At 42.8% G+C, this 23,625-nt stretch overlaps 3 protein-coding genes across 9 annotated transcripts in view; 1 reads left to right on the top strand and 2 right to left on the bottom strand.

Annotated features, from left to right (window-relative positions):
* On the top strand, positions 1–19,247 carry LOC126594477 (uncharacterized). 6 transcript variants are annotated; one of them, XR_007613286.1, is made up of 4 exons: positions 324–1,812; positions 2,077–2,174; positions 2,258–2,355; positions 2,531–2,879. XR_007613286.1 is itself a non-coding variant. In XM_050260841.1 (3 exons), exon 1 carries the CDS (start codon positions 257–259, stop codon positions 929–931), a length of 675 nt encoding a protein of 224 aa, XP_050116798.1. In that variant the 5' UTR covers positions 1–256; the 3' UTR covers positions 932–1,812; positions 2,077–2,141; positions 19,141–19,247. The 6 variants fall into 6 exon arrangements, 4 of the variants coding, with proteins under 4 accessions (XP_050116798.1, XP_050116782.1, XP_050116777.1 ...); XR_007613280.1 differs by lacking the exon at positions 2,077–2,174 and adding an exon at positions 1,896–1,993 and having other exon boundaries at positions 327–1,812; XM_050260841.1 differs by lacking the exons at positions 2,258–2,355; positions 2,531–2,879 and adding an exon at positions 19,141–19,247 and having other exon boundaries at positions 1–1,812; positions 2,077–2,141.
* The window catches only part of LOC126594446 (G-type lectin S-receptor-like serine/threonine-protein kinase At1g67520), a 36,862-nt gene continuing 26,331 nt past the window's right edge, over positions 13,095–23,625 (bottom strand). The window contains exon 8 of the mRNA XM_050260788.1: positions 13,095–13,223. Coding sequence (XP_050116745.1) covers positions 13,220–13,223 — 4 coding nt within the window. The 3' untranslated portion in view covers positions 13,095–13,219. The remainder of the gene's footprint in view (positions 13,224–23,625) is intronic.
* Positions 14,219–23,625, bottom strand: part of LOC126594462 (G-type lectin S-receptor-like serine/threonine-protein kinase At1g67520) — a 15,566-nt gene continuing 6,159 nt past the window's right edge. The window contains exons 5-7 of one of the 2 annotated variants that reach the window (XM_050260801.1): positions 14,846–15,083; positions 14,618–14,765; positions 14,219–14,527 (exon numbers count right to left, since the gene is read on the bottom strand). In XM_050260801.1, the coding sequence (XP_050116758.1) occupies positions 14,219–14,527; positions 14,618–14,765; positions 14,846–15,083 (695 nt within the window). Of the gene's footprint in view, positions 14,528–14,617; positions 14,777–14,845; positions 15,084–23,625 lie in introns of those variants that run through there. The other variant, XM_050260810.1, reaches the window with a different exon arrangement.

Consider the following 23,625-nt stretch of genomic DNA (forward strand, 5'->3'; position numbering starts at 1 on the left):
GGTCTCTGAGCAGCCCAGCTTTTGAGAAAGCAAACGCCTCTTCGATTTCTGAGATCGGCCCTCGTGGTCTCTGAGCAGTCCAGCTTTTGAGAAAGCAAACGCCTCTTCGATTTCTGAAGCTCCGTCGAGTGCAGATTTTTATAGAGGCTGGCATTAAGTTCCACAGCACACTTGAATCTCTACCAGTAGAAGCTCATTTCTTGCACTTCTAAGATCTTGATTTGTCTGACCTCTTCCTTCTTCAACACATTTGAAAATGTCTGGACCCTCCGACCGTCGTTTTGACTTGAACCTTGGAGAAGAGATAGCCACGCCTTCTCCAGACAACATATGGCGCCCATCCTTCATATCCCCTACTGGTCCTCTTACCGTTGGGGATTCTGTGATGAAGAATGATATGACCGCTGCAGTGGTGGCCAGGAACCTTCTCACTCCCAAAGATAACAGACTACTTTCCAAACGGTCTGATGAGTTGGCTGTTAAGGACTCTCTGGCTCTTAGTGTTCAGTGTGCAGGTTCTGTGTCTAATATGGCCCAACGCCTATTTGCTAGAACCCGCCAAGTTGAATCATTGGCTGCTGAAGTGATGAGTCTCAAACAGGAGATTAGAGGGCTCAAGCATGAGAATAAGCAGTTGCACCGGCTCGCCCATGACTATGCTACAAACATGAAGAGGAAGCTTGACCAGATGAAGGAATCTGATGGTAAGGTTTTACTTGATCATCAGCGGTTTGTGGGTTTGTTCCAAAGGCATTTATTGCCTTCGTCCTCTGGGGCTGTACCTGGTAATGAAGCTTCAAATGATGAACCTCCAATGCCTCCTCCTTCTGGGGTTTTGTCAAGTACTGAGGCTCCGGATAACCACCCTCCGATGCTTTCTCTTTCTGGGGCTCTACCGACTGCTGAGACTTCCCCTAAGCAACCTTTGTGAAGGCTCCCTTTTGTTTGTTTATTTTGACTCATGTATATGTACATATTTGTGGCTTATCGAAAATATTAATAAATAAGCTTTGCTTCATTTCAACATATTGTGTTAAATACACCAAAGCCTTCTTCATAAAGTTCTTTGAATTTTTGCTTTTGTTGAAACCTGTATTGTTGAAGCTTTGTGAGTGAAGCATGTAGTTTGAGGTAGTGTTCCCTTAATTTCCCGAGTGAGGAAAACTTCTCGGTTGGAGACTTGAAAAATCCAAGTCACCGAGTGGTTGTGAGACTGCCGAGTATCAAGGTGCAGTAGCATATGGTGGGAGTCCCCCAAGTCTTCAGGCGAAGAGAGTTGCCGAATGAGGTGTCTCGCGTGTTACTAATTTGTCAAAGTAACGAATTCTTGTTTCGATGTCACACATTCGTATATGCTTTATCTAAAAATATTTCCAACTTTTGTGTGTTTGATGCTGCATGCTATTGACTAGACAAGATCAAGTGCAATTAGTAGCTTTTCTCTCTTTTTCATCTTTTCTTTGGTGGAATTGCTTTTCGTTTCCACTAATCAGCCTGAGTGGATGCAAGATAACACCTTTCTCTATAGCTCAGATTGCAAAGTCGTCTTCATGAAAGTTTTTCCTTATCTTGTGAACTACAACATATCCAAATTTGAGATCCATCGGAGTAGTACAACTTCAGAAATTCAAGTATGATGAGTAACTGTTCATCAATGTTCTGTTAATCCGTCAGACTTGTTGTGAGCTTCGAAACTCCATTTTCTCTTGTTCAGAGCAACATACTTTCTTCATCGAAGTTGTTCCTTAACTTGTGAACTACAACATATCCAAATTTGAGGTCCCTCGGAGCAGTATAACTCCAGAAATCCAGGTATGATGAGTGACTGTTTATCATTTGTCTGTCAACCCGTCAGATTTGTTGTGAGCTTTGAAACTCTATTTTCTCTTGCTCAGATCAGCATGCTTTCTTCATTGAAGTTGTTCCTCAGCTTGTGAACTACAACATATCCAAATTTGAGATCCCTCGGAGCAGTATAACTCCATAAATCCAGGTATGATGAATGACTGGTTATTATTTTTCTGTCAACCCGTCAGATTTGTTGTGAGCTTCGAAACTCCATTTTCTCTTGTTCAGATCAACATACTTTCTTCATCGAAGTTGTTCCTTAACTTGTGAACTACAACATATCCAAATTTGAGGTCCTTCGGAGCAGTATAACTCCAGAAATCCAGGTATGATGAGTGACTGTTTATCATTTGTCTGTCAACCCGTCAGATTTGTTGTGAGCTTTGAAACTCTATTTTCTCTTGCTCAGATCAGCATGCTTTCTTCATTGAAGTTGTTCCTCAGCTTGTGAACTACAACATATCCAAATTTGAGATCCCTCGGAGCAGTATAACTCCAGAAATCCAGGTATGATGAATGACTGGTTATTATTTTTCTGTCAACCCGTCAGATTTGTTGTGAGCTTCGAAACTCCATTTTCTATTGTTCAGATCGGCATGCTTTCTTCAGTGAAGTTGTTCCTCATCGTCTCTTTCATAACATATCAAAAATTCAGAATGAACTAATGGTTAAATATTTCCAGATCTTCGAAACATCACAGCAGCTTCGAAATCTGCAAGAATCCGACTGTCATGTTTGGAGCTTCAACACTTTAATTTCCGTCGCTCAAACAGAAATGGTTCCTTCTTGAAAGTTGTTCATATGCTCAAGAACTATAGGGTGTCCAAAATTCAGCTCCATTGGAGAAGAGCAGAGGTTGCAGAAATTTGATAGATGAAAGGAGGCGGAAGAGGGAGAGAGAGAAAAAGTCTCTTGGGTTGGATTTCTATTTTGGGGCAGATTCCAATTTTTGTAGCACCTTCATTATTGATGAATTGCTTGTACTTTTGTCCATTATGAAACTTGGGACTTTGGCTTGTTGTTGGATCCAAGTGTTTTTGTACAAGTTCAAGGGCATCTTGGGTTTTGTGTTGAAGCTTTGTAGGTGAAGCTTTGATGGTGAAGCTTTGTAGATGAAGCTTTCTGGGTGAAGCTTTCGAGGTGAAGCTTTGATGGTGAAACTTTGTAGATGAAGCTTTCTGGGTGAAGCTTTGATGGTGAAGCTTTCTGGGTGAAGCTACGTAGGTGAAGCTTTGTAGATGAAACCTTCTGGGTGAAACTTTTTGGATGAAGCTTTTTTTTTTTTTTTTTTTTGGGTGAAGCTGTTTTAAGTGAAGTTTTTTGGCTGTGTATGAATAGATCTATTGTTTGGATATAAGCCATTGTTTGGTTGTTCCTTTCTTTGTATAGTCTTGTCGACACATACTTAGATTTTGTTTCGTGTTGGATATATCTGCTTTAAGGTTTCAACACTTGAGTGTTCCATTGCTAGGAATGTAAAAGAGTGAGGGCCAAGTTGGCTAAATTACCTCTTTAGTGAATTCATTGCCAAATGGCCTTCATTACATAGGATGCCGAACGGCTATAGCTCAACACTTGTACATCGTGAGTCTATTTGTAGTAGTACTTCAAGTGATCAGCGTTCCATGGATGGCCAAGGGTCTTGCCATCGGAGCTGCTAAGTGTGTAAGAGCCAGGGCGACTGATGCCAATGACTTCATACGGTCCATCCCAGTTTGGACTAAGTGTGCCTTCACTCGGGACTCTGTCGCAGAGTAATATTTTCTTTAAGACCCAGTCTCCTATTTTGAAAGAACGAGGCTTGACCCTAGAGTCATAATAGTTGGAGATGCGCTGCTTGTAGGCGACATTCCTCAAGTGAGCTTGGTTTCTATGTTCCTCGACTAAATCCAAGTTGAGGGTGAGTTGTTTGTCATTTTCACTTTAAATGTAGTTCTGGACTCGGAATGTTGCTTGCTCGAGCTCAATAGGGACAACCGCCTCTGTGCCAAAGGCAAGTGAGAATGGAGTTTCTCCTGTTGAAGTCCGATATGAAGTGCGATATGACCAAAGAACTTGGGGTACAAATTCTGGCCAACAGCCTTTAGCTTTGTCCAAGCTGGTTTTCAAAGTGCGCTTGATTATTTTGTTGATGGCCTCAACTTGTCCATTAGACTGGGGATGAGCTGGAGAGGCAAAGCATAAGTTGATGTTGAACTTAGAGCAGAACAACCTGAACTTCTTGTTGTCAAACTGTCGCCCATTGTCAGTGACTATCGCATTGGGAATGCCGAATCTACAAAGGATGTTCTTCCACACGAAGTCTTCTATCTTTGCCTCAGTAATGGTTGCCAAGGGTTCTACTTCGGCCCACTTTGTGAAGTAGTCCACTGCAACGACTGCGTAACAGACTTTGCCCTTCCCTGCCGGCATTGGGCCGATCAAATCAAGTCCCCACTGGGCGAAGGGCCAAGGGCTGATCATAGGAGTAAGAGGCTCTGGAGGGGAATGAGGAATAGTTGCATATCGTTGACATTTGTCACATGAGCGGGATACTTTGATGGCATCCTGGTGGAGTGTTGGCCAGTAATATCCTTGGCGAAAAGTCTTGTGTGCTAGGGACCGAGATCCAGCATGATCTCCACAGACTCCCTCATGTATTTCCCGAAGGACGATTTCCGCCTCGGCAGGCGTAAGACACCTTAAGTATGGCAGGCTAAAACCTCGCTTATAGAGTTGATCATTGATGATCAGGTAGCGGGTAGACTTGTATCGAATTTGCTTAGCCTGGACTTTATCATTTGGGAGGGTGTCATGAGCAAGGAAATTATAGATCGGGGTGATCCAACTATCCCCCTGTTGTAAGTTGCATACTTCTGCGGCCATGGTGCTTGGTGTTGCCAACAGTTCGACATGAATTTTTCTTCCAATCTTGTCTTCCACAGCCGAGGCGAGGCGAGCCAGGGCGTCTGCATGACTGTTTGCCGCTCGAGGAACTTGGGTGATCTGGTAGTGGAAGTGCTTGAGCAAAAGTTGTGTTTGCGCAAGATATGCTGCCATGAGCTGTCCTTAGCATCAAAGTTGTTGGTAACCTGGTTGACCACCAATTGGGAGTCACTGAAAATATCAATTTGTTTAACCCCGAGGTGTTTGGCCAAACGTAATCCTGCTAGAAGGGCTTCATACTCAGCCTCATTATTTGATGCCTTGAATTTGAAACGAAGACCATACTCCATTGCTACTTTGTCGGGTGTAGTCAAGACTAGTCCCGCTCCACAGCCCTGTTGGTTGGATGAGCCATCAACATACAGACTCCATGTTGGGGTTGTTGGTTCTATCTTCTGAGCTTCCGGGGGTAATGAAGCCACTGCTTCAGGTGTAGAAGCAATGTCAACCGGATATGTGAAGTCGGCAATGAAGTCTGCCACTGCTTGGCCCTTCTCAGCTGGCTTTGGTTGGTAGGAGATGTCAAACTCACCCAACGCTATTGCCCATTTGATCATTCACCCTGAAGTGTCAGGACTTTGGAGTATCTGTCGAAGAGGATAATTGGACGATGATGGAGTGTGCTTGGAAGTAAGGGCGGAGTTTTCGAGCAGACATGACCAATGCCAGAGCCAATTTCTCAATGTTAGAGTACCGTGTCTCCGCATCTTGTAAGGCTTTGATAGCGTAGTAGACAGGTCGCTCAATATTCCCATCCTTTCGAATGAGAACGGAACTTACGGCTGAAGCTGATACCGATAGGTAGATAATGAGAATGTCTCCTACCTCGGGCTTGGAGAGTAGAGGGGCTTTACTCATGTACTCCTTGAGGTTTTTGAATGCCTCGGCACATTCATCAGTCCATGTAATGTACTTCCTACTTCCCTTAAGTGCTTTAAAAAAGGGAGCACATTTGTCTGTGGCCTTAGAAATGAACCTGGTTAAGGCTGCCACCTTGCCAGTAAGGCTCTGGATGTCCTTTGAAGTTACCGGTTCCTTCATGTCGAGGATTGCTTTGATCTTCTCGGGATTAGCTTCAATGCCTCGTTGGCTAATCATGAAACCTAAGAATTTGCCAGAGCCTACGCCGAAGGCACATTTGTTGGGGTTTAACCTCATTCGATACCTCTTCAAAATAGTGAAAGTTTCAGATAGGTTGGTGATGTGTTGGTCAGCATGTTTGCTCTTGACTAACATATCATCAACGTAAACTTCCATGCTCTTCCTAATCTGCTCGGCGAACATTGAGTTGACTAGTCTCTGATAAGTCGCTCCTGCATTCTTTAGGCCGAAAGGCATGACTTTATAGCAGTATAGTCATCTGTCGGTAGTGAAGGCTGTGTGTTCTTGATCCGAAGGGTTCATGAGGATTTGGTTGTATCCTGAGTAAGCATCCATGAAGCTCAGGAATTCACACCCGGCCGTAGAGTTTATAAGTCTGTCAATAAGAGGAAGAGGGAAGCTATCTTTCGGACACCCTTTGTTTAGGTCGGTGTAGTCAACACACATTCTCCACAAGACCTTTTGAAGCAAAAGACTTTCTTTGGTCGGATTTTTCTTAACAAGGACCACATTTGCTACCCATGTCGGGTAATTGACTTCGCGGACAAAGCCTATGCCTTTGAGTTTTTCAACTTCTGCTTTCATTGCCTCGTATCGTTCAGCGTCATAAGATCTTCGCTTCTGTCTCACCGGCTTGATCTTGGGGTCAATACTCAAACGATGACAGATGACATCGGGAGAGATGCCTGGCATGTCCTCGTATGACCAGGCGAAGACTTCAGTGTTCTCTTTCAAAAAAGATATCAATGCTAAACGAAGGGGTGGTGACAATGTGGTGCCAATCTTCACCATGCGATCTGGATAATCTCTTGAGATAGGTACCTTCTCCAACTCTTCAGCAGGTTGGGCTTGCTGGGTGAAAGAGTCATCTCGAGGATCATCGGGTTGATTGTTGCTATCAGGAAGATCCAAGTTCGCTTCATCTAGGCTGGTCTTTGTGACTTGGTCATGTACAGACAGGGTTTCCTTGGGTCCGGGCAAGTGTTGTTGCTTAACTGAAGTGTTGTAACATGATCGTGCACTAAGCTGATCTCCTCTGATGTAGCCGTTGCCATGGGGGGTTGGAAATTTCATCAACAGCATATGCGTGGATACCATAGCCTTGAGATCATTGATGCCTGTGCGCCCAAAGATGACATTGTATGCCGTTGGGCAGTCAACCACTAGGAAGTTAGTGGTAATGGTAGCCGTGTAAGGGCTTGTACCAATAGTAAAGGGTAAATGTATGCTCCCTAAGGGTTGCACGATATCACCGGAGAAGCTTATCAGAGGAGAAATCGAGCGATCGAGCAAGTGTTCAGCTACACTGAGTGCCCTGAAAGCTTCGGCAAACATGATATTGACCGAAGCCCCTGTGTCTACGAGGATTCGTCGAACATCAAAGTTGGCTATGTGAGCCTCCACGATCAATGGGTCGTTATGAGGGTAGATGATGCCTCTTTCTTCCTCAGGGTAGAAACATATCGGATCCCAGTTAGGTTTTTGATACTTCCCTCCCCTGATGTCTTCCACGTGAAACACTTGGTGACCAGGCCTCAGACTTCGTTCACTGTTTTTCATGGCCCTATTGGAAGATTCAGATATGGGTGTGCCGCCGCTTATGGAATATATGACATTCACCTGGCGTTGGTTACGGTTATCCCTTTGAGGGTGAAGAAGGAATTGATCAATTTTTCCTTCTCGTGCCAAAGCTTCAATACGATCACGGAGGATGATACATTTCTCGCTATCATGGCCGTTATGCTCATGGTAGCAACAAAACATGCCCGCGTTATTCGGGGGCGTGTAATCTGGGTGCCTCGGCTTTGGCTTTGGTATCAGGTGAGCTATGCTGGGGTAAATGACCGCGCATGTGGCATTCAAGGGCGTGTATGTCTCATACCTTGGGGTAGGGGGTATCTTGACGCGGGTTTGACCCACTGCATTGACTGCCTGGGGGCGAGCGTTATTGTGGCGATACCCTTGGTTATCGGGATAGTGTCCCTTACTCTTTTTACTGAAATGAGAGTGGTGAGGATGGAAATCCTTCCTCTTGCCTTGAAATTGATATGTCTGTTGATTCGGCGAAGCATTATGCAAGGCATGGGGAGGTGCCACTGCTGTTTGGAAAGTCGAGGTCTTCTCATTTAGGTGAGTCTGGCTTCCACCTCCCACTTGTTGATAAATGATGGTTGTAGGGGGTTTCTCCTGATATGTCTTTGCCTCGGCGGAGGCATGGTTATAAGCCTGCGCCATTACCTCAGAGTAAGTCTTCCAAGTATTGGCATTGATCATGTATTTAAAGAAACAATCACGTAGGCCTGCCGTGAAGGATTTGAGGGCAGTCTTGTCATCTGCCTCGGCACACCGGGAGTATTCATAGCTGAAGCGGCCAACATACATACGTAATGACTCGTCTGGCTTCTGGCGGATAGTGTACAGGTCATCTGCAGAGTGCAAGCGATCGGTTTGGAAAATGTGTTGGGAAACAAATAGTTTCCTTAATTCCTCAAATGAGTCTACCGTCTCAGGTGTAAGACGACAATACCAATTTAGAGCTCCGCCAGAGAGGGTGGAGGGGAAGAGAAGACATCGCTCTTCGTCGGTGTGCATCCGGTATGCCATGGTGGACTCAAAGAGGTTAAGGTGCTCAATCGGGTCCTCTTTTCCAGTATAAAGTTGCAAGCCAAGCTTTTGCTTTGTCTTTGCTTGAAGGGGGGTGTTGAGGATCCTCCTTGTAAGAGGGCCAGGCCTGGGTTGGTTCCAGTTAGGTATTTCAGCCTGACGTTCAGCCTTCAACTTGTTTACTTCCTCAAGAAGTTGTAGGACAAGGGGGTCCTGAGCGGAGTTATGTGCCACTGGAGCTTTCTTTCGTAAATCTCCATCTCCTCTTGGAATTAGGAAGGTTTGATCAAGGGCATGTGATTTTTCCCTGGACTCGCTGTACTGGCTTCCAGGGTATGTCTGTCGGAACACATCTGAGTCCCCTGTACCCTCATGTCTCTCTAGGACTTGTTGCCCCTTCCCCAAATTGGTGGCCGGTTTGGGCCGTGGCAGGGGACCGAGTCTCTCAGAAATCCTTGGGTCATTAATCTTTGAGCTTATATGGATGGAATTCTCTCGACGTTGCTTCAGGAAATCCCGACAATCGCGAAAGACGGCTTTCGATCCTTCTGCCCCTTCAGCAAAGAGGTGTCTCCCTCCACTTCTCATGGTTCGGGTCGAAGCAACTGGGTTAAGAGAAGCCTCATGTTGATTATCAAGTCGAGGGGTAATCTGTTCCCTATCAGGGATATCTATGTCGAATGCATGTGACCCTCCATGTTGGAGGGCACCCAGTTGATGGTTGACTTCCACGGGGGCAACAAGCTCGCGTGTCTGAGCTTGCCTAGCTTCGTGGAGTGTCTCGAAGAGCTTCTCATATTGCTCCTGGAGGACCTCATTCCTCATTGCTATCTTGTTGTTCTGAGCTTCCAACTCATCGACTTTAGCTTGAAGAAGAACTCATTTTCCTTCCTTCTTTCGTTGTTTCGCACTATGTGCAAGGGGGGTGTCATTCTGTGTGTTGTGGCTTCCTTCGCTTCCCATGTTGGAGAGGGATGCCTGATCAAAAGAAAGTGTACGAATGATAGAAACCAGCTTGACACAGCTGAAGAGAGTAGGAATAAGTGTCGTTTCCCACAGACGGCGCCAAATGTTGATGCACAAAATCAGCGAAGACTTTGGTACAACAGAAAGTGTCAGGTTTTGTGACCTTCGCTTGGTTGCTTCGGTCACTAGTGAGGATAAGTACGTAAATGAATAGAGACAGAGAAGCAAACACAGGATGTACGTGGTTCACCCAGATTGGCTACGTCCACGGAGTAGAGGAGTTCTTATTAGTAGTGAAGGGCTTACACAAGTACAAAGGATCAAGCTCTCAATTTAGTGAGTTCTTGTGAATGATTTAACACAAAATGGCATTAGGCAATATTGTGGGGGGATGACCCCTATTTATAGAAAAACTTGTAGCTTTGTCACATTGACATGTGTCATGTTATGATTGGTTCTTGATGTTGACACGTGCTGCGCTCTGATTGGCTTCTAATCTTGACACGTGTCGAGTAGTGATTGGCCTCCTGGTCGGAGGGGAACTCTTCTGGGTCCTTGACAGTATAGCGTTGGCCGGTGCTCGGTAGTTTCGGGATTGGTCAAGTATGGTACAAACAAAGGGAATACACCTAAACAACATAACCTTTCTAAGAAATTGGTTAACATTATTTTTCATTTAATTATTAAAATTATATATTACAATATTTCATATTATAATATATAATTAACAACAATCCCCCACATGAATGAAAAATTAGGAAGAATTTGAGAGTACATGCGGACAAGAGATGCATCAAGAGATGTGTCTTTTGGACTTGAACCTACCCTAGTGAATACTTATCGGATTTACTTGGTGACGCAGTGGATGTGGAAGATCTTGAACTATTCACCGCAGCAGTAAACCGAGACATTAAGTAAAACACATCACTTATCCTAATATATTACGGTTCATACGGTTGTGTTCATTTTGGTCCTGAACAAATCCCGGATTCATGAGAGCTTTAGAGAATTTAGCCATCTCATTCTCATAGAAACGACCAACTTCTACTCTCACATAGGTGACCACTGATTAAGAATAGTCTGTTCTATTCCTCTTATTTATAAGATCACCGTCATTAAGTATAAATATAATCCCTAAAACTTCTGCAAACAACACACTTCTTCCATCATATGAATGAGGTATGTAGTGTGTTAACTTTTTGAATCATTCCCAACCAATTTGCCTATTGAACTTAGATCATGGGATCTCCAATCAACTAAGTTAGGTTTCCAACTGGCTGATCCATTAGTTATGTTGGCTTTAACCTCATTCCCCTCGATGATCAACTTACTCTCTAGTCAAACCTTTAATAATTGGATCCACCACTAAGTTGACTATTATTAATGGTGTGCACAATCCATCTTATGAAATTATATTTCATACGAGAGTAGTTGTTTGACATTGTTTGAAATGTCAAGTCCCAAAAATTATATTAGGATTTACTTACTAGGTAATTTGCTAACACTAAGCACTTGGGTAAACTCCCCCACATTTAAGATATTTGTAAGAAGGTCTTTAACCTTGTTATACCTTAAACATTATTTATCATAATATATATTGCTTATTATCTCTTTTATCTTGCAAATTACTCTTTTCAATTTAATCATTCTACTTTGTCCTATTCGGCAAACCATCACAACGTATAAAGTCAATATGCTTTATATCCAGATTATCCAGTACACCTCTAATTAAGGATTGATTTCCTTATGTGACTGCATGTATTTCCACTTATGTACTTTGACTTCATATTGTAAAAAATTCAATTAGTTAGCATCGTTGAATTCATCTAGTACATGTGGATGCTCTAAGCTATGAATAACACAACCCAATAGCTACGTACTTTCAGTTTCATATGCTTACTTAATAAGCATGACCTTGTCTAATTCAACTATGCATGCTTACTTAATAAGCCTTTTTTTCAGCGTCTCGTCATTCCTTTTACGAAAGACCCCCCACACTTTAACTTATTGGTGGCCATGGCATTTCCTCTTCTCGGAAATGCACACTTCTTTAGAGCAGCATGAAAGTATGTACACTTTTAGTGAGGTCCACAAACTAACTATCCAAACATTGACGTTGTTCCTCGTTTAAATAATTTCAAGACTTAATCTTCTCTCAATTATGGCCTCTTGGTATGTTTATCTTCTAAACCAAATTCCAGTGCCTTTTCATCAGATGATGCTAAGCGGTGCATCGTCTCAACTACCCCAAAGACACAATTCGGTGAAAGAAGAAAAAAATTCACAACATCAATTTATATATGAGATTAATATAAACAATTAGAGAGAAAGTTAGAAAAACTGACAAACTTGGAGATTAAGGCTTGTATAAATGCAATGTCCTAAAGACAGAATTTCGCCCATACTTTTGTGCTTGTAGTTCGGTAGGCATTCGTCACCCAGGATTCAACAATCTATAATCTGAAGTCAGAGCACTTCAATCTTCATACTCTAGCGAACTTTATATATTCAGTACTCTCAATATATGATTCGGAATTTGATTGACTAAGAATGAGAGAAATAAAGTGGGGAAACCCTATTTCTCAAAAGTAAAAATTAAACCTAATTTTCTATATTTAATACCAATGATTTCATGGGTTTATATAGGATCCAATTTCTACTTATTTAAGAGATGCAACTTTTGATCTATAAGTATACATCACTTATTAAGGAAATACACCTAAACATCATAACTTTTCTAAGAAATTGGTTAACACTATTTTTCATTCAATTATTAAAATTATATATTACAATATTTCATACTATAATATATAATTTCCAACAAAGTGCATGCTTGGTTGCGGCACTAAGGATTTGTATAGGTTATGTTCTGCCTCTTAGACACCCACATCACGAATCTGATTGTACAGGCCCACCAACACATGTGAATTCCATTTTTATTAGAGATATGATACAAATGTGATATGTAAATTATGATAAGAGTATCATCTCAAAGGACTATACTCAAATTTGCATGAGTTATAAACCTAGTTGACGACACTAGGAAGACCTAGTCTTTCAAAATCCCCTCAAATCTTAGTTTGACTAAACCCTACTTAATTTACAAATTTTTCTTTTAGTGACCAAATCTAAACGAAATTACCAATTCTTAAGTTTAGTCTAAAAATTATCAAATGGTGTCGATTAGTTCAAGAAAACTGCTCAAATTTGTTTGAATTCTCAATTATCTAATGATTTTGATCACAAGATCAATACAAAAATACTTGTTTTTTGTTTGATCAAAGAGACAAAATTGGGTTTTGCATTTTGTTAACGAACTCCACCTATTCTTCCTGGTGGTTTAAGCACTTCCCAAATTTTTTTCATACGGGTAGGTTTGAATGTTTGCTGAAAGATCGACAGATAGAACTAATAAAACAAAATCCTCACAAATTAAACACCCCAAATCAAAACCCTCACTTCTCGTCGAAATCCAGTTCAGAAACTTCATCTCCATCTCGTCCTTCCTCGATCTCCAGAATCCATGGTATGCATGAACAAATTTAATTTAAATATTGTTTCGACTTGTTTATTTTTTGTGACGTTTTAGCGCTTTCTGTTTTTTGTTGGTGCAGTTTCTTACACCATTGATGTTTAGGCCTCTGCTGAGGCTGCTAACATCTTTAGCTACCGATCCTGCTGCCTCAGTTTCGACGTTGCTCTACTACAGCGAGCTTCTTCCTCAGAACATCATCCTCGAAAGATTGGTTCGACACGAACTGCTCGATCGCGAAAATTACCTGTTCATTTCCTCACCAACTTTTTGAGATGTTTTTGGTAGGAACTATCAAATAGTCGTTCTATATTCTAATATAAGCTAAACCATGAGGCGGGGAAAGTCCAGAAGACTAGTACAAAGTAAAATGCAATAAGGAGCTGACTAGTAAAAGCCCAAAACGCAGTTTGTTTTGGCATAATTCATTTCCCATCGATTTTTTAAGTTGTTATGGGAGTAATGTTAGGAGGGAGAATTCGAACATGTGACCTAGAATGCAAGGGTAAAATATTAGCGTTCGGTGACATGAAAGCAACTTTTATGGTACGGATACACCGTCACAGTAGCGTTTTGTGCTAATGATATAATGACACGTAGAGAGAAACTGACACATAATATTGTATTATTAACACAGAATGTCACCATAACGGTTTACTTAGGCCATACAAGTAACATGGTGGGTGGGACATACAAGAAAGAAGCTTGAGTAGTTTCGTACATGCAGATGCAGGATAAAACAGTCAAATAGTCATGAAAAAGAAGGTTTATGTGATCAAACGGTTTAACCTCATGAAGTAAGGGTAAAAGTTTTGTGCTTCAGCTCATGCATTATTCCTGATGGCCATTGAAACTTCTCTATATAGTGAGATCAAGATCTTGGTAATTTCTTGTCCATCAAGATCCAAAACATTAAACTCGCAGCTAAAGTCCTAATAAGTTCTCGTTAAGAATCCTTAAGAAAATTGTAAATGGCCTGCTCTTTACTCCTTACTCGAGCATCAGCACTGTGAGTTACGGTGCAGTGAAGGAACAAAATACAACATCGTCAAACTTCTGCATCTCATGGTGCTGGTGCTCCAGAAAGTAAAAAGCAGATCATTTGTGATTTTATTAAGGATAGTAGCATGGTTCGCCTTATTTGCATCCCGAGAGACTACCAAAGTGTTCTTTTTCTTAATTCTCAAATTCCGAATTTAAAGTATTTTACTTTCCTTTGTATCTGATGTAAAATGAAGGTTTTTACCTGGCTTCCATCACAGTTATGGGCACATAATCTGCCGAACCCATGTCCGGTCGCCTCCCATCAGGCCTCGATGACCCAACTTCACTTCTCGAAATGTGATATGCAGGTTGCTTCGGATCAGGGAAAAACATGGAATCGCTTGTGAGCATGGATACGACTTCTGCCATGGTAGGTCTATCAGCTGCATACTCTTGCACAGATAGCAGACTCAAATGAATAAACTTCAAAACTTCGTCTTCCGGGCACGAGTCTACCAACGTGTCCTTTAGCTCTTGAGTGTCACCTTGTTTCCACAAATCCCAAGCCTGCAATCGTTTAAATTTCATTGCGGTGATTGAGCTTTTTCTGCTCTGGTTGAAATTGAATACAAAATTTGATCTGTTTTAATAACTTACCGGTTCAACGAGGCTAAGAGCAGTAGATGAAACGAATTCAGTGTTCTTTTTGCCACTCACAATCTCCAGCAATAGAACTCCGAAGCTGTAAACGTCGGACTTGTCAGAGAAAATGCCTTTCATGGCATACTCCGGAGACATATAACCGCTGCACAAAATCTTCTTCTGCAATTAGAAAACATTCACATTCGAAGAAATGCGTATACAGAGATTTTTGTGTATACTTACTAGGTTCCTACAACTCTCTTCGTCTTTGATGTGGATTCATTCTGTTCGAAAATTCTGGCCATTCCAAAATCTGATATCTTAGGATTCATGTTTCCATCAAGTAAAATGTTGCTAGCTTTCAAATCTCTGTGTATGATTCTAACTCTAGAATACTTGTGAAGATAGAGAAGTCCTTGCGCAATCCCTTCGATTATGTTCACGCGTTGTTGCCAATCCAAATGCTTCCCTTTAGTTGAATCTGCAGTTTATTGAAATTCATATATAGTGTTGATGCACAAAATCAGCGAAGACTTTGGTACAACAGAAAGTGTCAGGTTTTGTGACCTTCGCTTGTTTTCTTCGGTCACTAGTGAGGATAAGTACGTAAATGAATAGAGACAGAGAAGCAAACACAGGATGTACGTGGTTCACCCAGATTGGCTACGTCCACGGAGTAGAGGAGTTCTTATTAGTAGTGAAGGGCTTACACAAGTACAAAGGATCAAGCTCTCAATTTAGTGAGTTCTTGTGAATGATTTAACACAAATGGCATTAGGCAATATTGTGGGGGGATGACCCCTATTTATAGAAAAACTTGTAGCTTTGTCACATTGACATGTGTCATGTTATGATTGGTTCTTGATGTTGACACGTGCTGCGCTCTGATTGGCTTCTAATCTTGACACGTGTCGAGTAGTGATTGGCCTCCTGGTCGGAGGGGAACTCTTCTGGGTCCTTGACAGTATAGCGTTGGCCGGTGCTCGGTAGTTTCGGGATTGGTCAAGTATGGTACAAACAGTGCTCCCCTAAGTTCCCGAGTGAGGGAAACTCCTCGGTTGGGGACTTGCAAGATCCAATCCCTTGAGTAATCACGAAACTTCTAAGTACCGAAGTGTGGTCTGATCTTCATCTGCCCTTCTCTGGAAGTACCTTTCCTCCATCCGGGAATGGTGTATTTAGCTGATGTTGACGCACAAGGTAATGTATCAATTTCACTTGAAGCTTAGTTGTAGTTTCGGGCTTAGTCAAGTGTGATACAAACCCTATAGTAGGAGTCCCCCAAGTCGCCGAGCTAGGAGATCTGCCGAAAGAGGTGACAGACAAGGTAAGCAGTCAAACTTCCAAGTAAGCAACCCAGGATCAGAGGTTTGACTTCGGCTTCCGGTTGATTGTTCTCCTTCTCCTTGTCTCTCATTCAACTGCCAGGATAAGGAGAAGCAAATGGATAAGAGATGATATGAGATACTTTTGCTTTTGAAGAAGTAACTTTCCACAGGCTTATTCTTGAACTGTGCTGGAGGGTTTTCTGGTGCCCTTCAGAGTATAAGGCTGACTCAAAAATTTGAGGGTCAAAACAAGTCCATCAAATCTAGAGTATGTTCGACCTTGATGATATGGGATACTTTTGCTGTTGACGGAATAATGAATGTGGTATGGAAAGGTGTCGTGCTGTAGTGATCTGTTTCAGCTCACCGTTGAACCTTCTGCTTCAATCTTTTGCATGGCAGAAGTGGTGTGCAACCTTTGCATTTAAATGGTCCTTCAGAACATTCCTTCATAGTGACTCATCCACGCTTGGCAGCTTCAGTGTAAAGAGCCAATATCTGATCAACTGTCATGAGGTATTTGCCGGTGGAATTCGTGACCTTGACAGCAGTTGAGGATGAGTACTCGAAAGCAATGCTAAGTAAGCAACCAGGCAAAGGCTCCAGGCAGTCAGTTCCAAATTGGAGGTTTGATTTCAGGTTCCGACTGACTGCTCTCTTTCTCCTTGTCCTGCAGGTGTGGACAAGGACAAAGACAAAGACAGGGAGAAAGCATGATATGGGATACTCTTGCTTTCGACCCTGATGATATGAGATACTCTTGTTCTTGGTGTGGCTTATTTGCTGAGGCATTATCGGGGGGAAATAAAGCTGAGTATTTCGAGAGGTTATGTTGAGGGTGCCTTTTCGAATGCGAGAAAGGGTTGAGCATTTTTGCAGGTTTTTCTGTCCGTTGAGGAGGGAGGTCAATGTATATAGGGATTTCCCAATAACAAGTAGTAATGCTATTCCTTTACCCTTCTTGGTCACAGCAATGTAGTGGGAGCTGCCAGCTTCACGTGTTTTAATTTTGTCAGAGCACTTTGAAAAAGTGGTATGTGGTATCTGGAAAGCTGATGTTACGTGTGAAGATTACAGACAAGCTTTATCTAAGGAAATCTGGCTCTCGAAGTTCTGAGAGTTGTGCCTCTTCGGTTTTCGAACAAGCAATCCCGTCGAGGATCTGACTCTCGAGATTCGGAAAGCGATGCTACTCCGGTTTTTGAGAAAGTAATTATGTTGGGAGTCTTTTCTCGAATGTGAGTAAAGGTTGGACGTTCTTGCCAACCTGTCTTGCCGTAAAACACGGAGGTCGACACACATAGGGACTTTCCAGTTGTCAAGCAGTGGTGCTGTTCCTTTACCCTTATGGGTAATAGTAGGGTAGCTGGAACTTCGAAATTCTCGTGCCTAAACTTTGTCAGAGATCTTTGACAAAGTTATATGTGGTACCCGAGGAGTTGATGGTGCATATGGAGAGCGGTGATTGAACAGTAAGATTCACGTGCTTTCTACTTCACCAGAAATCTTCGACAGATTGCCCGTAATTTCCGCAAAGCTGAGTGTGCATGTGACAGGTGCTGACGAGGCTGAAAAAGCAGGTGCTTCTTCGATTTCTGAGATCGGCCCTCGTGGTCTCTGAGCAGCCCAGCTTTTGAGAAAGCAAACGCCTCTTCGATTTCTGAGATCGGCCCTCGTGGTCTCTGAGCAGCCCAGCTTTTGAGAAAGCAAACGCCTCTTCGATTTCTGAAGCTCCGTCGAGTGCAGATTTTTATAGAGGCTGGCATTAAGTTCCACAGCACACTTGAATCTCTACCAGTAGAAGCTCATTTCTTGCACTTCTAAGATCTTGATTTGTCTGACCTCTTCCTTCTTCAACACATTTGAAAATGTCTGGACCCTCCGACCGTCGTTTTGACTTGAACCTTGGAGAAGAGATAGCCACGCCTTCTCCAGACAACATATGGCGCCCATCCTTCATATCCCCTACTGGTCCTCTTACCGTTGGGGATTCTGTGATGAAGAATGATATGACCGCTGCAGTGGTGGCCAGGAACCTTCTCACTCCCAAAGATAACAGACTACTTTCCAAACGGTCTGATGAGTTGGCTGTTAAGGACTCTCTGGCTCTTAGTGTTCAGTGTGCAGGTTCTGTGTCTAATATGGCCCAACGCCTATTTGCTAGAACCCGCCAAGTTGAATCATTAGCTGCTGAAGTGATGAGTCTCAAACAGGAGATTAGAGGGCTCAAGCATGAGAATAAGCAGTTGCACCGGCTCGCCCATGACTATGCTACAAACATGAAGAGGAAGCTTGACCAGATGAAGGAATCTGATGGTAAGGTTTTACTTGATCATCAGCGGTTTGTGGGTTTGTTCCAAAGGCATTTATTGCCTTCGTCCTCTAGGGTTGTACCTGGTAATGAAGCTTCAAATGATGAACCTCCAATGCCTCATCCTTCTGGGGTTTTGTCAAGTACTGAGGCTCCGGATAACCACCCTCCGGTGCTTTCTCTTTCTGGGGCTTTACCGACTGCTGAGACTTCCCCTAAGCAACCTTTGTGAAGGCTCCCTTTTGTTTGTTTATTTTGACTCATGTATATGTACATATTTGTGGCTTATCGAAAATATTAATAAATAAGCTTTGCTTCATTTCAACATATTGTGTTAAATACACCAAAGCCTTCTTCATAAAGTTCTTTGAATTTTTGCTTTTGTTGAAACCTGTATTGTTGAAGCTTTGTGAGTGAAGCATGTAGTTTGAGGTAGTGTTCCCTTAATTTCCCGAGTGAGGAAAACTTCTCGGTTGGAGACTTGAAAAATCAAAGTCACTGAGTGGTTGTGAGACTGCCGAGTATCAAGGTGCAGTAGCATATGGTGGGAGTCCCCCAAGTCTTCAGGCGAAGAGAGTTGCCGAATGAGGTGTCTCGCGTGTTACTAATTTGTCAAAGTAACGAATCCTTGTTTCGATGTCACACATTCGTATATGCTTTATCTAAAAATATTTCCAACTTTTGTGTGTTTGATGCTGCATGCTATTAACTAGACAAGATCAAGTGCAATTAGTAGCTTTTCTCTCTTTTTCATCTTTTCTTTGGTGGAATTGCTTTTCGTTTCCACTAATCAGCCTGAGTGGATGCAAGATAACACCTTTCTCTATAGCTCAGATTGCAAAGTCGTCTTCATGAAAGTTTTTCCTTATCTTGTGAACTACAACATATCCAAATTTGAGATCCATCGGAGTAGTACAACTTCAGAAATTCAAGTATGATGAGTAACTGTTCATCAATGTTCTGTTAATCCGTCAGACTTGTTGTGAGCTTCGAAACTCCATTTTCTCTTGTTCAGATCAACATACTTTCTTCATCGAAGTTGTTCCTCAGCTTGTGAACTACAACATATCCAAATTTGCGATCCCTCGGAGCAGTATAACTCCAGAAATCCAGGTATGATGAATGACTGGTTATTATTTTTCTGTCAACCCGTCAGATTTGTTGTGAGCTTCGAAACTCCATTTTCTCTTGTTCAGATCGGTATGCTTTCTTCATTGAAGTTGTTCCTCAGTTCGTGAACTACAACATAGCCAAATTTGAGATCCCTCGGAGCAGTATAACTCCAGAAATCCAGGTATGATGAATGACTGGTTATTATTTTTCTGTCAACCCGTCAGATTTGTTGTGAGCTTCGAAACTCCATTTTCTATTGTTCAGATCGGCATGCTTTCTTCATTGAAGTTGTTCCTCATCGTCTCTTTCATAACATATCAAAAATTCAGAATGAACTAATGGTTAAATATTTCCAGATCTTCGAAACATCACAGCAGCTTCGAAATCTGCAAGAATCCGACTGTCATGTTTGGAGCTTCAACACTTTAATTTCCGTCGCTCAAACAGAAATGGTTCCTTCTTGAAAGTTGTTCATATGCTCAAGAACTATAGGGTGTCCAAAATTCAGCTCCATTGGAGAAGAGCAGAGGTTGCAGAAATTTGATAGATGAAAGGAGGCGGAAGAGGGAGAGAGAGAAAAAGTCTCTTGGGTTGGATTTCTATTTTGGGGCAGATTCCAATTTTTGTAGCACCTTCATTATTGATGAATTGCTTGTACTTTTGTCCATTATGAAACTTGGGACTTTGGCTTGTTGTTGGATCTATTATAATATGTTTGGGAACATATATAAGTGAATAAATAAGAAGGAAAATTTTGGGCCCTTGTGGGTGTAAAACAAAAAATGTTTATGTTTACCCAAGTGTTTTTGTACAAGTTCAAGGGCATCTTGGGTTTTGTGAACAAAATTTGTTTATTTGGAGCAAGGTTTTGTGTTGAAGCTTTGTAGGTGAAGCTTTGGTGTTGAAGCTTTCTAGGTGAAGCTTTGATGGTGAAGCTTTGTAGATGAAGCTTTGTAGATGAAGCTTTCTAGGTGAAGCTTTGATGGTGAAAGTATGTAGAGGGAGCTTTCTAGGTGAAGCTGTTTTAGGTGAAGCTTTGTAGGTGAAGCTTTTTTAAGTGAAGCTTTTCGGGTGAAGTTTTTTGGGTGAAGCTTTGTGGATGAAGCTTTTTAGGTGAAGCTTTGTGGGTGAAGCTTTGGAGGTGAAGCTTTTCGGGTGAAGCTTTTTGGGTGAAGCTTTTTAGGTGAAGCTTTGTGGGTGAAGCTTTGGAGGTGAAGCTTTTCGGGTGAAGCTTTTTGGAGGAAGCTGTTTTTTTTTTTTTTTTTGGCGCTTAACACGGTCTTCATTTGCTTGTTTTGTAGTGACTGTGGAAGACGGATTGCTTTCTGATTGAGAAGGGTTCCGGCATCGCTTGCTATGAATGTAAAAGAGTGAGGGCTGAGTTGGCTAAATTACCTCTTTATTGAATTCATTGCCAAATGGCCTTCATTACATAGGATGCCAAACGGCTATAGCTCAACACTTGTACATCGTGAGTCTATTTGTAGTAGTACTTCAAGTGATCAGCGTTCCATGGATGGCCAAGGGTCTTGCCATCGGAGCTTCTAAGTGTGTAAGAGCCAGGGCGACTGATGCCAATGACTTCATACGGTCCATCCCAGTTTGGACTAAGTGTGCCTTCACTCGGGACTCTGTCGCAGAGTAATCTTTTCTTTAAGACCCAGTCTCCTATTTTGAAAGAACGAGGCTTGACCCTAGAGTCATAATAGTTGGAGATGCGCTGCTTGTAGGCGACATTCCTCAAGTGAGCTTGGTTTCTGTGTTCCTCGACTAAATCCAAGTTGAGGGTGAGTTGTTTGTCATTTTCACTTTGAATGTAGTTCTGGACTCGGAATGTTGCTTGCTCGAGCTCAACAGGGACAACCGCCTCTGTGCCAAAGGCAAGTGAGAATGGAGTTTCTCCTGTTGAAGTCCGATATGAAGTGCGATATGACCAAAGAACTTGGGGTACAAATTCTGGCCAACAGCCTTTAGCTTTGTCCAAGCTGGTTTTCAAAGTGCGCTTGATTATTTTGTTGATGGCCTCAACTTGTCCATTAGACTGGGGATGAGCTGGAGAGGCAAAGCATAAGTTGATGTTGAACTTAGAGCAGAACAACCTGAACTTCTTGTTGTCGAACTGTCGCCCATTGTCAGTGACTATCGCATTGGGAATGCCGAATCTACAAAGGATGTTCTTCCACACGAAGTCTTCTATCTTTGCCTCAGTAATGGTTGCCAAGGGTTCTACTTCGGCCCACTTTGTGAAGTAGTCCACTGCAACGACTGCGTAACAGACTTTGCCCTTCCCTGCCGGCATTGGGCCGATCAAATCAAGTCCCCACTGGGCGAAGGGCCAAGGGCTGATCATAGGAGTAAGAGGCTCTGGAGGGGAATGAGGAATAGTCGCATATCGTTGACATTTGTCACATGAGCGGGATACTTTGATGGCATCCTGGTGGAGTGTTGGCCAGTAATATCCTTGGCGAAAAGTCTTGTGTGCTAGGGATCGAGATCCAGCATGATCTCCACAGACTCCCTCATGTATTTCCCGAAGGACGATTTCCGCCTCGGCAGGCGTAAGACACCTTAAGTATGGCAGGCTAAAACCTCGCTTATAGAGTTGATCATTGATGATCAGGTAGCGGGTAGACTTGTATCGAATTTGCTTAGCCTGGACTTTATCATTTGGGAGGGTGCCATGAGCAAGGAAATTATAGATCGGGGTGATCCAACTATCCCCCTGTTGTAAGTTGCATACTTCTGCGGCCATGGTGCTTGGTGTTGCCAACAGTTCGACATGAATTTTTCTTCCAATCTTGTCTTCCACAGCTGAGGCGAGGCGAGCCAGGGCGTCTGCATGACTGTTTGCCGCTCGAGGAACTTGGGTGATCTGGTAGTGGAAGTGCTTGAGCAAAAGTTGTGTTTGTGCAAGATATGCTGCCATGGAGCTGTCCTTAGCATCAAAGTTGTTGGTAACCTGGTTGACCACTAATTGGGAGTCACTGAAAATATCAATTTGTTTAACCCCGAGGTGTTTGGCCAAACGTAATCCTGCTAGAAGGGCTTCATACTCGGCCTCATTGTTTGATGCCTTGAATTTGAAACGAAGAGCATACTCCATTGCTACTTTGTCGGGCGTAGTCAAGACTAGTCCCGCTCCACAGCCCTGTTAGTTGGATGAGCCATCAACATACAGACTCCATGCTGAGGTCGTTGATTCTACTTTCTGAGCTTCCGAGGGTAATGAAGCCACTGCTTCAGGTGTAGAAGCAATGTCAACCGGATATGTGAAGTCGGCAATGAAGTCTGCCACTGCTTGGCCCTTCTCAGCTGGCTTTGGTTGGTAGGAGATGTCAAACTCACCCAACGCTATTGCCCATTTGATCATTCGCCCTGAAGTGTCAGGACTTTGGAGTATCTGTCGAAGAGGATAATTGGTAAGCACGATGATGGAGTGCGCTTGGAAGTAAGGGCGGAGTTTTCGAGCAGACATGACCAATGCCAGAGCCAATTTCTCAATGTTAGAGTACCGTGTCTCCGCATCTTGTAAGGCTTTGCTAGCGTAGTAGACAGGTCGCTCAATATTCCCATCCTTTCGAATGAGAACGGAACTTACGGCTGAAGCTGATACCGATAGGTAGATAATGAGAATGTCTCCTACCTCGGGCTTGGAGAGTAGAGGGGCTTTACTCATGTACTCCTTAAGGTTTTTGAATGCCTCGGCACATTCATCAGTCCATGTAATGTACTTCCTACTTCCCTTAAGTGCTTTAAAAAAGGGAGCACATTTGTCTGTGGCCTTAGAAATGAACCTGGTTAAGGCTGCCACCTTGCCAGTAAGGCTCTGGATGTCCTTTGAAGTTACCGGTTCCTTCATGTCGAGGATTGCTTTGATCTTCTCGGGATTAGCTTCAATGCCTCGTTGGCTAATCATGAAACCTAAGAATTTGCCAGAGCCTACGCCGAAGGCACATTTGTTGGGGTTTCACCTCATTCGATACCTCTTCAAAATAGTGAAAGTTTCAGATAGGTTGGTGATGTGTTGGTCAGCATGTTTGCTCTTGACTAACATATCATCAACGTAAACTTCCATGCTCTTCCCAATCTGCTCGGCGAACATTGAGTTGACTAGTCTCTGATAAGTCGCTCCTGCATTCTTTAGGCCGAAAGGCATGACTTTATAGCAGTATAGTCCTCTGTCGGTAGTGAAGGCTGTGTGTTCTTGATCCGAAGGGTTCATGAGGATTTGGTTGTATCCTGAGTAAGCATCCATGAAGCTCAGGAGTTCA

This window comes from Malus sylvestris, chromosome 2 (genome assembly GCF_916048215.2).
Source record: "Malus sylvestris chromosome 2, drMalSylv7.2, whole genome shotgun sequence".
Classification (NCBI taxonomy): Eukaryota; Viridiplantae; Streptophyta; class Magnoliopsida; order Rosales; family Rosaceae; genus Malus; species Malus sylvestris.

Coding starts and splice junctions, on each gene's coding strand:
- LOC126594477 (XM_050260841.1), top strand. CDS start 257: ATGTCTGGACCCTCCGACCGTCGTTTTGACTTGAACCTTGGAGAAGAG.